The 14,262-nt window shown below is 41.6% G+C and overlaps 1 protein-coding gene across 2 annotated transcripts in view; it reads left to right on the plus strand.

Annotated features, from left to right (window-relative positions):
• LOC121585980 (rho guanine nucleotide exchange factor 2-like) overlaps positions 1 to 14,262 on the plus strand; it is a 111,869-nt gene that overhangs the window by 22,479 nt on the left and 75,128 nt on the right. The window contains exon 1 of one of the 2 annotated variants that reach the window (XM_045226056.1): positions 9,173 to 9,434. The exons of the other annotated variant lie outside the window; for it this stretch is intronic. Coding sequence (XP_045081991.1) covers positions 9,372 to 9,434 — 63 coding nt within the window. The 5' untranslated portion in view covers positions 9,173 to 9,371. Of the gene's footprint in view, positions 1 to 9,172; positions 9,435 to 14,262 lie in introns of those variants that run through there. 2 annotated transcript variants of the gene reach the window in all.

Genomic DNA, 14,262 nt, shown 5'->3' on the forward strand with positions numbered 1-14,262 from the left:
GAATGGCATGACAATGGGCCTCAGGCTCTCTTTACGGTATCTCTGCCATTGATAAAATGCAATTGTGTTTGTTGTCCGTAGCTTATGCCTGCCCATACCATAACCCCACCGCCATTATGGGGCACTCTGTTCACAACGTTGACATCAGCAAACCGCTTGCCCACACAACGCCATACACATGGACTGAGGTTGTGAGGCCGGTTAGACGTACTGCCAAATTCTCTAAAACAATGTTGGAGGCGGTTTATGGTAGAGAAATTAAAATTCAATTCTCTGGTGGATATTCCTGCAGTCAGCATGCCAATTGCACACTCCCTCATGTTGGATTCTAGCTTGAAATATACTTATTCATGTTACCAGACTAGAACTTATTGATTACTGTACATGTGTAGGGAATGTATATGTTGGGGTCAATGGACGGTGGATAAGAACTAGGTGTATGGAAAGTTACTGACTGAGATGAGGGAGTTCAGAAAGTTTACATTCTGTCAAACATGTTTTTGTTATATACCATGGCTGCTAAGGAGGGAGGCAAATGGCAACAGTCTGGTTTCAGTCACTGATAAGGTAGGACAGCCGTGGATTAGGGAGGAGTGAGGAATTCGGCCTGAGGTCAGATGAAGTGAGAAGGAACAGTCCTATTACACACACATATACTTCCATGCCCACGAAGGTTCTAGCATGAGGCAGGGCCATGACTACACCAGTGAGAGGAACCAATTCAGTTCCTGACTAGCAACAGAGATGTATTGGCTGTCTAGATGTGCAAGGAGTTGACTCCGCCTAGAAGGAGGGTATAAATATATGTGCTTGTGTAATCATGTCTTTGTCTTTGCAGCTGTTTGACCCAGTGGGTGAATAAACTTGGTTTGAACTTTTACTAGTTGTCCGTGAGTTTTTACTCTGTTTGTTCAGAACCTAACACTCAACTTGAGACATTTGTGGTATTGTGTTGTGGACAAAACTGCACATTTTAGAGTGGCCTTTTATTGTCCCCAGCGCAAGGTGCACCTGTGTAATGATCATGCTGTTTAATCAGCTTCTTGATATGCCACAGCTGGCAGGTGGATGGATTATCTTGGCAAAGGAGAAATGCTCACTAACAGGGATGTAAACAAATTTGTGCACCACATTTGAGAGAAATAAGCTTTTTGTGCGTATGGAACACTTTTATTTCAGCTCATGAAACATGGGACCAACACTTTATATGTTGCGTTTATATTTTTGTTCAGTGTTGTTTTATAGCTTTTTTAATGTTTCACTATTTTTTTTTAATGCAATTCACTGAGGAGGATAGTCCTCCCCTTCCTCCTCTGAGGAGCCTCCACTGGTGCATGCGTGTGTTTACGCATCCATTTGTCCATAAGTCTGTGTTTGAGAGCGAGAATGAGATGGGGAAAGGATTGTGTATGAATTCACTATAGGTGTGTGTGTGTGTGTGTGTGCGTGTGCGTGTGTGTGTGTGTGTGTGGGTCACAATGTGGGTGTCTCATAGAATGAGTCAGTGCACCATCTACTCGTGTTTTGTAGGTACAGTCGTCCACCCCTCTGCCCCCTCCTCTCTCCTGTAGCCTCCCTCTCCTATCCTATGTTCTGTCATATTTCTGGATTGCAACAGAGAACAGTTGAAGTCTAATTAAAACAAGCTACTCACAATATGAGTGCTCTCTCTCCTGTTGCTACATAATCACTCAATGAAACACATTCTCACACTCACACACACACATAGTCTCCCTGTGCTGGGCTGAATGACAGGGTTTGTGGGTGAAGGCTCTCAGCACCTGGTCATTATCTCACCGGAGCAGGAGCATATCTGTGCATGGAGACACCTACGCGCTGCTGACTCAAAATGCGCGCACACACACACACACACATAAAATACACATGTACTTGCATTGGTTCTCACACACAGCCACTGACACTGACGCACACACACATTTCTCCACAAAGCAGTGAGGCTCTGAATTGGAGCGGTAACCCACGGCAACGCTCTGGTCTCCCAACCAAAATTCACCAGAGCTGTGGAGGGAGAGGACTGATAGAGGCAGCACAGTCAAACATGTCACTTTGTCTCTGTCAGTGTCTGTCACCGCCCATTAACAGGCCCTTCAAAATCAAGAGGACCCTTTCACTCCCACGCAGACTCCCTAAGATAAAGCCTTTTAAAAGGCAACAGTACATAGCCTGTGGGTGAGTGGTAAACCTCCCGTCTCTTGACACATGTACGGGTATGACCTCGGAGACTGGAGTTCAATCCCTGCGTCCACCAAAGGGCTGACGTATACAGTAGGACTTGTGAAACCAACAGGGGGCCCCTAGTAGAGACTGCTGCAGCCAATTGAAATGTCCTCTAAAGTCTAGAGGACTCTTCACTCCCTAAGATAAAAATGTATGCAACACACAGCCGCCTATAGTAGCAGGGATACCCTGTTTTTCATCTACTTTGACCTACAGGCAATGTGAGTTTCTTGGAGGGGGAGCAGGAGCTTGGGGGAACTCCTTTAAAAATATAATCTGACCATAACAACCAAAGTATGACGTCTTCCTCTCATCATGAAAAATAAGTTTGTACTTGTTTGTAACAGAAACCAGTTGGTCTTCTCAATCACCAAACCAGTTGTGCCAAATTCTGCACACTGAGATGGGAATCTGATGCAGAGGGCAGGAGAAAGGTAGGAAGAGACAGAGAGAGGGAGTCAAATACACCTTTCAAACCAAGATGTTTCTGCTAACTTTTTGACGACTTTTCTTTATATCTGAAAGGTATTGTCGGCAACAAAGCCTGTACTTTTATTTCTGCCAACCGACTTAGTCATGATGGTGGTAAAGTTCTGCTTACGGCTTAGTATGAATGTAGCCGTAATGCTGAGGCGGCATTGGCACGCTCTTTGCTCTTGATGGTTGATACACTCTTAGAAAAAAGGGTTTCAAAGGGGTTATTTGACTGTACCCATAGGAGAACCCTTTTTGGTTTCAAGGAGAACCCTTTTTGGTTTCAGGGAGAACCCTTTTTGGTTTCAGGGAGAACCCTTTTTGGTTTCAAGGAGAACCCTTTTTGGTTTCAGGGAGAACCCTTTTTGGTTTCAAGGAGAACCCTTTTTGGTTTCAGGTAGAACCCTTTTTAGATTCCATGTAGAACCCTCTATGGAAAGTGTTCAAGATAGAACCCAAAAGTGTTCTACCTGGAACCAAAAGGGCTCTCTTATGGGGATAGCCGAAGAACCCTTTTAGGTTCTAGATAGCGCCTTTTTTCTAAGAGTGTAGGCAGCGCCCTTTACTAGGCTGTTACCATCCTCCTCCTGACAGTTGTAAACTTTGAGAGGCATGTCACTTTGCACATCTCTCTGCATAGCCCTCCACTAAGCATGCACTTATTAACAACAACTGGATGGATCCATAAAGAATTACTATGGGAATGAATGTCACCTGAATGACGAAAATATTGGAATAAAGTAGGCTAATGCAATTGAGGCATGTATCATATTGTTGCTTACTGAAACTCCCAAAGTAATCTAATAGTTTATAATATATTTTAAGCAATAGCCTACCCACGTTTGGTCAACTAGATGATATTTTCAGCACTGTTTTGATTGGATGCAATGCATTTACAACTCATATAACATGTCCATATGAATTGACAAGGCATTGATTATAGCATAGCCTGTCTTCAGTTGTCTTTGCCTCATTGGAAGTAGTCCCTCTGTATGAATTGGTCATACATTTTTCCACTTTTCCAAAGCTTTTCATCTACTGTATTACATGTGAAGTTGCTGTCATCTTATTTCAACACATTTGTGAGTATTTGATTGTAAATTACTGGCTATTTATGGAATATTATTAGCATATGTTTGTCCATTTATCTGGCATGTGGTGCCTTAATAAAGTATTCATACCCTTTAACTTGTTCCACATTTTGTTGTAACAAGGTGGTATTAAAATTGATTTAATTGTCATTTTTGGTCAGTGAACTACAAAAAAAAATAAGACTAATATCTGGATCCTAAAAAAACTCCTTAGTCCTTGCTGATGACAAGCATACCAATAACATGATGCAGCCACTACCATGCTTGAAAATATGAAGAGTGGTACTCAGTGACGTGTTGTGTTGGATTTGCCCCAAACATAACGCTTTTTATTCAGAACATAAAGTACATTTCCTTGCCACATTTTTAGCAGTTTTACTTTAGTGCCTTATTGCAAACAGGATGCATATTTTGGAATATTTTTCTTCTGTACTGGCTTCCTTCTTTTCACTCTTGTCAATTAGGTTAGTATTGTGGAGTAACTACAATGTTGTTGATCTATTCTCAGTTTTCTCCTATCACAGCCATTAAACTCTGAAACTGTTTTAAAATCACCATTGGCCTCCTGGTGAAATCCCTGAGTGTTTTCCTTCCTCTCCGGCAACTGAGTTAGGAAGGACGCTTGTATCTTTGTAGTGACTGGTTGTATTGATACACCATCCAAAGTGTGAATAATAACTTCTCCATGCTCAAAGGGATATTGAATGTCTGATTTTTTATTTTTACCCATCTACCAATAGGCATTGGAAAACCTCCCTTAGTCTTTGTGGTTGAATCTGTGTTTGAAATTCACTGCTAGACTGATGGACCTTACAATTATCTGTATGTATAGGGTACAGAGTTGAGGCAGTCGTTCAAAAAGCATGTTAAACAATATGATTGTACATAGTGAGTCCATGCAATTTTAATGTGACTTGTTAAGCCCATTTTTACTGCTGAACTTATTTAGGCTTGCCATAACAAAGGGGTTGAATACTTATTGACTCAAGACATTTCAACTTTTCTTTTTAAATTAATTTGTAAACATTTAGAAAAACATAATTCCACTTTGACATTATGGGGTATTGTGTGTAGGCCAGTGACATTGTTTTATTTCTTCTTCTTTTTTTACGTTAATCCATTTTAAATTCAGGCTCTAACACAACAAAGTTTGGAAAATGTCGACGAGTGTAAATACTTTTTGAAGTGTGTGTGTGTGTGTGTGTGTGTGTGTGTGTGTGTGTGTGTGTGTGTGTGTGTGTGTGTGTGCATTCGGAAAGTATTCAGACCCCTTGACTTTTTCCACATTTTGTTACCTTACAGCCTTATTCTAAAATTGATTAAATTAAATGTTTTCCTCATCAATATTTTTATTTTATTTTATTTCACCTTTATTTAACCAGGTAAGCCAGTTGAGAACAAGTTCTCATTTACAACTGCGACCTGGCCAAGATAAAGCATAGCAGTGCGATAAAAACAACAACACAGAGTTACATATGGGGTAAAAAAACATAAAGTCAAAAAATACAACAGAAAATATATATACAGTGTGTGCAAATGTAGCAAGTTATGGAGGTAAGGCAATAAATAGGCTATAGTGCAAAATAATTACAATTAGTATTAACACTGGAATGCTAGATGTGCAAGAGATTATGTGCAAATAGAGATACTGGGGTGCAAAAGAGCAAAATAAATAACAATATAGGGATGAGGTAGTTGGGTGGGCTAATTTCAGATGGGCTGTGTACAGGTGCAGTGATCGGTAAGGAGCTCTGACAACTGATGCTTAAAGTTAGTGAGGGAGATAAGTGTCTCCAGCTTCAGAGATTTTTGCAGTACTACACACAATACCCCATAATGACTACACACAATACCCCATAATGACAAAGCAAAAAAAGGTTTTTAGAAATACCTTATTTACGTAAGTATTCAGACGCTGTGCTATGAGCCTCAAAATTGAGCTCAGGTGCATCCTGTTTCCATTGATCATCTTTGAGATGTTTCTACAAATTGATTGGAGTCCACCTGTGGTAAATTCAATTGATTGGACATGATTTGGAAAGGCATTCCAGTTTATATAAGGTCCCACTGTTGACAGTGCATGTCAGAGCAAAAACCAAGCCATGATGTCGAAGGAATTGTCCGTAGTGCTCCGAGACAGGATTGTGTCGAGGCACAGATCTGGGGACGGGTGCCAAAAAATGTCTGCAGCATTGAAGGTCCCCAAGAACACAGTGTCCTCCATCATTCTTAAATGGAAGAAGTTTGGAACCATCAAGACTCTTCCTAGAGCTGGCCGACCGGCCAAACCGAGAAATCGAGGGAGAAGGGCCTTGGTCAGGGAGGTGACCAAGAAACCGATGGTCACTTTGACAAAGATCCAGAGTTCCTCTGTGGAGATGGGAGATCCTTCCAGAAGGACAACCATCTCTGCAGCACCCCACCAATCAGGCCTTTATGCTAGAGTGGCCAGACGGAAGCCACTCCTCAGTAAAAGGCACATGACAGCCCGCTTGGAGTTTGCCAAAAGGCACCTAAAGGACTCTGAGACCATGAGAAACAAGATTCTCTGGTCTGATGAAACCAAGATTTAACTCTTTGGCCTGAATGCCAAGCGTCAGGTCTGGAGGAAACCTGGCACCATCCCTACGGTGAAGCATGGTGGTGGCAGCATCATGCTGTGGGGATGTTTTTCAGTGGCAGGGACTGGGAGACTAGTTAGGGTCGAGGGAAAGATGAACGGAGCAAAGTACAGAGATCCTTGATGAAAACCTGCTCCAGAGCGCTGAGGACCTCAGACTGGGGCGAAGGTTCACCTTCCAACAGGACAATGACCCTAAGCACACAGCCAAGACAACGCAGGAGTGGCTTTGGGACAAGTCTCTGAATGTCCTTGAGTGGCCCAGCCAGAGCCCGGACTTGAACCCGATCAAACATCTCTGGAGAGACCTTAAAATAGCTGTGCAGCGACACTCCCCATCCAACTTGACAGAGCTTGAGAGAAACTCCCCAAATACAGGTATGCCAAGCTTGTAGCATCATATCCAAGAAGACTCGAGGCTATAATCGCTGCCAAATGTGCTTCAACAAAGTGCTAAGTAAAGGGTCTGCATACTTAGGTAAATGTGATAGTTCATTTGTTTAATTTTTTATACATTTGCTAACATTTATAAAAACCTGTTTTTGCTTTGTCACTACGGGATGGGTATTATGTGTAGATTAATGAGGGGGAAAAACGATTTAATCAATTTTAGAATAATGCTGTAACTTAACAAAATGTGTAAAAAGTCAAGGGGTCTGAATACGTTCTGAATGCAGCCACCAATTGTGCAAGTTCTCCCACTTAAAAAAGATGAGAGAGGCCTGTAATTTTCATCATAGGTACACATCAACTATGACAGACAAAATGAGAAAAAGAAATCCAGAAAATCACATTGTAGGATTTTTTATGAATTTATTTGCAAATTATGGTGGAAAATAAGTATTTGGTCAATAACAAAAGTTTCTCAATAATGACACAGGTCAAACGTTTTCTGTAAGTCTTCACAAGGTTTTCACACACTGTTGCTGGTATTTTGGCCCATTCCTCCATGCAGATCTCCTCTAGAGCAGTGATGTTTTGGGGCTGTCGCTGGGCAACACAGACTTTCAACTCCCTCCAAAGATTTTCTATGGGGTTGAGATCTGGAGACTGGCTAGGCCACTCCAGGACCTTGAAATGCTTCTTACGAAGCCACTCCTTCGTTGCCTGGGCGGTGTGTTTGGGATCATTGTCATGCTGAAAGACCCAGCCACGTTTGATCTTCAATGCCCTTGCTGATGGAAGGAGGTTTTCACTCAAAATCTCACGATACATGGCCCCATTCATTCTTTCCTTTACACGGATCAGTCGTCCTGGTCCCTTTGCAGAAAAACAGCCCCAAAGCATGATGTTTCCAACCCCATGCTTCACAGTAGGTATGGTGTTCGTTGGATGCAATTCAGCATTCTTTGTCCTCCAAACACGGCGAGTTGAGTTTTTACCAAAAAGTTATATTTTGGTTTCATCTAACCATATGACATTCTCCCAATCCTCTTCTGGATCATCCAAATGCACTCTAGCAACTTCAGACAGGCCTGGACATGTACTGGCTTAAGCAGGGGGACACGTCTGGCACTGCAGGATTTGAGTCCCTGGCGGCGTAGTGTGTTACTGATGGTAGGCTTTGTTACTTTGGTCCCAGCTCTCTGCAGGTCATTCACTAGGTCCCCCCGTGTGGTTCTGGGATTTTTGCTCACCGTTCTTGTGATCATTTTGACCCCACGGGGTGAGATCTTGCGTGGAGCCCCAGATCGAGGGAGATTATCAGTGGTCTTGTATGTCTTCCATTTCCTAATAATTGCTCCCACAGTTGATTTCTTCAAACCAAGCTGCTTACTTATTGCAGATTCAGTCTTCCCAGCCTGGTGCAGGTCTACAATTTTGTTTCTGGTGTCCTTTGACAGCTCTTTGGTCTTGGCCATAGTGGAGTTTGGAGTGTGACTGTTTGAGGTTGTGGACAGGTGTCTTTTATACTGATAACAAGTTCAAACAGGTGCCATTAATACAGGTAACGAGTGGAGGACAGAGGAGCCTCTTAAAGAAGAAGTTACAGGTCTGTGAGAGCCAGAAATCTTGCTTGTTTGTAGGTGACCAAATACTTATTTTCCACCATAATTTGCAAGTAAATTCATTAAAAATCCTACAATGTGATTTTCAGGATTTTTTTCCCTTACCTATGATGAAAATTACAGGCCTCTCTCATCTTTTTAAGTGGAAGAACTTGCACAATTGGTGGCTGACTAAATACTTTTTTCCCCCACTGTATGTGCAGGTCCTGGGCGTGGTTACACGTGGTCTGCGGTTGTGAGGCCAGTTGGATGCACTGCCAAATTCTCTATAAAGACACTGGAGGCAGCTTATGGTAGAGCAATGAACATTCAATTATCTGGCAAAAGCTCTGGTGGCTATTCCTGCAGTCAGCATGCCAATTGCACTCTCCCTCAACTTGAGACATCTGTGGCATTGTGTTGTGTGACAAAACTGCACATTTTAGAGTGGCCTTTTATTGTCCCCAGCACAGCTCATGAAACATGGGACCAACACTTTAAATGTTGCGTTTATATTTTTGTTCAGTGTATATATAGTGACCTTTCCCTCTCTCTCCATAATACCAGAATAGTACCAGAAAGAGCTAAACACTTTTCTTGATTTACTTCCATCTATCCCATCTCTGTGCTAGCAGTGAATGGTACCACATAATTGAAAGAGGGGCTGATTCTGAAACCATGAAACCTCCTCCAGTAGGCGTAATTTTTGATCATCTGAAGTGCAAAAAAACGACTGAATTTCCTGTATGAGAAAGCAGCCTCTTACGCAGCATCAGTGACAGAAGCGTTGGACTAGGGATACAGAGAAGTTGAATTATAATTATAGAACTACTTTAGCGTTAACCTCTCAGGGAAGAACAAAACAGGCAGATATTTGAAGTTCCTGCTTGACAGCCACAAGCGCTTTGCCTTTAAAAGGATTCATAATCTTACTGGAGAGGAAGGGTCTCGATTCTCACCATGTCCAGAGTCGCGGATCTGTCGAAAATTCGACAAGAGAGAATGAGAGATATACATTTACGGGTGAGTGGATGTATTTGGAGGCTTACTAATACTGATAACGTGTGTTACTGGCAAACTTCTGACAAGAAAAGTGAAATGCGCAAAAAGCAAATGTTTCGAGCGCATCTGTACATACGACTAATAAAACTTGAAACTTGTGGATGTAATTTCAGGATTGGAGACATCTTACATTGGTTATAACGATAACGTTTAGATTGCGATCGTCATTGCAGAAGCACGTAGGCAATTTTCAGGAAGTTTGCGCAATATGGAGATACTTTACAAAAGCAAGTGGCGCGCTTGGCAATGATGCTGCGCATATGGTGACAACTGGTCTGGGCACGCTGGAAGCCTATACATGTTCATCACCTTTTTCTGTTTGGTCATGATTCCCCAAAAATAGTCGAGACTAGGTGTCTGAGTTAGAGAAAGTTTGTTGGGGGTGGGGTGGGGGGTTAGGGATATTTGTGCATCGGTACCCAGAAGTGTTGCCACATACTGGAGAGCAAACATAGTCATTGGAACTACAGTTGTTTCCACATTTGCAGTTTTCCATGTAGGCTATATATAGGCCTATGAGACACCCCTAAAATAAGTTATACCATTAGTGTAACATTTCTGATTAGAAGAAGCATGTACCAGTACAGTATTTTAGTTTTATTTCAGAATTATATATATGAACGTTATACACCATACATAGGCTACAACTACAAAACAACAGTGCATCATGCTACTACCATGCAAGCCTGCGATATTCAAATGACATGTTGCGTGTACCATTTTGCCTCCCAATTAGACTGATTGTGTGTAGGTGTGCACATACTTGGTGTGTGCTGGTTTCAGGGAGTGAGGACTGCATGTGCCCTTAGTTTTGTTAATGTAGTGATCTTGTATGTAAGGGAGGCGTACATGTAGTGTTTGTGTGTATTTGACTATAGCATCGGTTGCCATAGAAATGGCACTCTGTTGGTGTGATATTATCTGCTTTCTCTGGCACAGTGGATGGCGGATGGCTAAGAAAAGCATTGGCTTGCCAGCGCCATATGAACATCACTTTCCTACGGTGGGGTGTGTGTGTGTGCGAATGTATGCCTATTGCATATTTATTGAACATGAACATAGTATTGGGGTCAGTGCCAACTAATCTATTTGTCACTCACACACTACTACAAACTGGACAGTTAGAGGTTTTGTATGTTCAACACAAATTCAGGAGACCCCTATGCTTCGAGTCATTTTGCTGGTGTTCTTGGTTCAAGTTACACGTTCACTCCACTACACTAATCAGACCTGAGTTTAAATAGTATTTGTTTTCTCTTAAATACTGGGAGTGTTTCACAGAGCCTGCCTGGAGTGCATATGGGCTGTGTTTGCACTAAATGGGAGTATTCTTTTGATTCCTTTGCACCAGGCAAGGTCAAGCGATCAAGTATTTGAAAGAAACCAAATACCACCTAGGTCTGTCCCTAATAAAGGCTGAGAAACACTGCCCTAGTATATCAAAGTAAGAAACGCTTATTACAACGCCCGCTGTTGATGTTTTAAAGCTTGGGTGCCCTTATTTGCTATGGTTGTCCCCAGCACTCCTACACACCCTTGTAATTCGAACCCTGATTAAAGCTGCAATATGTAACTTTTGGGACGACCCAACCAAATTCACATAGAAATGTGATTTATAGATCTGTCATTCTCATTGAAAGCAAGTCTAAGAACCTATAGATCTGTTCTATGTTTCGTTTTTGCATCTTTTACTTTCGGTTTTGTACACCAGCTGAAAATTCAATATTTTTGGTTATGGAAAATATATTTGACAGCGGTTTAGATAGTACAATGATTCTCTACACAATGACTGCTTGTTTTGTCACATAAATTGAAATTAGACAAACTATTAGGAAATGGCGGAGTGATGTCTGCATACTACACCTTTTTTAAATAGTAACATTCCAAGTACAATTAGTGACCAGAGTAAAAACCATCATCGTCACTGTGATTCCTTATGTTATTATTTTGATCGGTATGTATGGTTGTGTTCAACTTAACCAAATGAAATAGGAATACTTCCTACAGTACAGGAGTGAGGTGGGAGGGATATATTGCAATCTATAGCACACAGGGGAAACTGTGTAGGAGAATGTGTGTAGGCGTGAATGTGTTTGAACGAGAGGACCGAGGGCGAAGGACAAAGCTTGAGAGTTAGAACGAGAGGACCAAGGGCGAAGGACAAAGCTTGAGAGTTAGAAATAAAGAGTGAGAGAGAGGGATGGAGAAAGATATAGTGTGAGATACAGAGAGATGGAGGATACGACTTCCGTAGAGAGCAATGACTCTGGTGCATTAGAGAGTTGAGTGTGTGAGGTTGGAGGCACACACACACACACACACGCACTCACACACGCCAATATTAGACTGACTCCTCGTTATCTTCTTGTCCCTCTGTATGGTATGTCGATCAGGGAGACTAAACTTGAATCCACCTCAGGCTCTGCTTTGCCCAGCATCCCTCCAGAGGACAGAAACCAGGCTACAGGGCCACCTCAATCCACACAGCGGTTACAGATCCTTAATCTGGAGCGTACGCACACACACAAATTTGATGTTGATACACATAACAACACACAGGAAGCATGGACATTTTAGGAAACACACACACTGTATAATAGAGGTGTGAAACATACTTTTGTTGTGTGTGTTTGCCGTTGCTTTATCAGTGACTCAGTGAAGTAGACAGGTGGAAGACTATAAAATGAATCCCCCTATAGACTCTGTCCATATTCTCATGTCTTTCTCAGTGTTATCGTCCTGACACCTTTTAATGACAGCACAAACTAACTTCTATATCTGTCTCTCTATCTCACCCCATCTATTATTTCACTCCCTGATGTATTGCTCACTTTATTGTCTAAGCCAATTCTACAGGACTAGGCTGTATATTGAGAGAGAGGTGTGCTTTGCCTCTGACTCATCAGAAATGACTAATTTTAAACTTCATTGGTATAGTTATTCTCTATTTCCTATAAAACTGTTAGTGCTTTGCATAGCTGCATTAAAATAACATTTAACTTCAAACAGGTGCACAAACATTGACCAACAATTATGGACAGTACAGATGTAGAGGTTTGGAAAACCTGGTCCAGCATATCAAAGTCAACCCTGAATTTCATGGGTCACCACTGAGGTGATGATGCCAAAATGTAATGGTAGTATTGGCAAATGTTAACTTTTGGACATCACTATGCCGACTGCTGCTATTTTGAACTAATTTCTCTTGCAATATACATTTATCTCAGTGAGACAAACCTATATAAATAAAGTTTAAATAAAAAGAATGAACTGTATACAGTACCAGTCAAAAGTTTGGACACACCTACTCATGCCAGGGTTTTTCTTTATTTTTACTATTTTCTACATTGTAGAATAATAGTGAAGACATCAAAACTATGAAATAACACATATGGAATCATATAGTAACCAAAAAGTGTTAAATAAATCAAAATATATGTTATATTTGAGATTTTTCAAATAGCCACCCTTTGCCTTGATGACAGCTTTGCGCACTCTTGGCATTCTCTCAACCAGCTTCACCTGAAATGCTTTTCCAACAGTCTTGAAGGAGTTCCCACAAATGCTGAGCACTTGTTGGCTGCTTTATCTTCACTCTGCGGCCCAACTCATCCCAAACCAACTCAATTGGGGTTGAGGTCGGGGCATTGTGGAGGCCAGGTCATCTAATGCAGCACTCCATCACTATCCTTCTTGGTAAAATAGCCCTTACACAGCCTGGAGGTGTGTTGGGTCATGGTCCTGTTGAAAAACAAATGATAGTCCCACTAAGCCCAAACCAGATGGGATGGCGTATCACTGCAGAATGCTGTGGTAGCCATGCTGGTTAAGTGTGCCTTGAATTCTAAATAAATCACAGACATTGTCACCAGCAAAGCACCCCCACACCATAACACCACCTCCTCCATGCTTTACGGTGGGAAATACACATGCAGAGATCATCCGTTCACCCACACCGCGTCTCACAAAGCCACGGCGGTTGGAACCAAAAATCTCTTATTTGGACTCCAGACCAAAGGACACATTTCTACCAGTCTAATGTCCATTGCTCATGTTTCTTGGCCCAAGCAAGTCTCTTCTTCTTATTGGTCTCCTTTAGTAGTGGTTTCTTTGAAGCAATTCAACCATGAAGGCCTGATTCACACAGTCTCCTCTGAACAGTTGATGTTGAGATGTGTCTGTTACTAGAACTCTGTGAAGCATTTATTTGGGCTGCAATTTCTGAGGCTGGTAACTACTGAACTTATCCTCTGCAGCAGAGGTAACTCTGGGTCTTCCATTCCTGTGGCGGTCCTCATGAGATGAAGTTTCATCATAACGCTTGATGGTTTTTGCGACTGCACTTGAAGAAACTTTTAAAGTTCTTAAAATGTTCCGTATTGACTGACCTTCATGTCTTAAAGTAATGATGGACTGTTGTTTCTCTTTGCTTATTTGAGCTGTTCTTGCCATAATATGGACTTGGTCTTTTACCAAATAGGGCTATCTTCTGTATACCTTGTCACAACACAACTGATTGGGTCAAACGCATTAAGAAGGAAAGAAATTCCACAAATGAACTTTTAAGGCACACCTGTTAATTGAAATGCATTCCAGGTGAGTGTGCAAAGCTGTCATCAAAGCAAAGGGTGGCTATTTGAAGAATCTCAAATATAAAATATATTTTGATTTGTTTAACACTTTTTTTGGTTACCACATAATTCCATATGTGTTATTTCATAGTTTTGATGTCTTCACTATTATTCTACAATGTAGAAAATTGTAAAAAAAAAAATAGAAAAACCCTTGA

This window comes from Coregonus clupeaformis, chromosome 17 (assembly GCF_020615455.1).
Source record: "Coregonus clupeaformis isolate EN_2021a chromosome 17, ASM2061545v1, whole genome shotgun sequence".
NCBI classification, from domain to species: domain Eukaryota; kingdom Metazoa; phylum Chordata; class Actinopteri; order Salmoniformes; family Salmonidae; genus Coregonus; species Coregonus clupeaformis.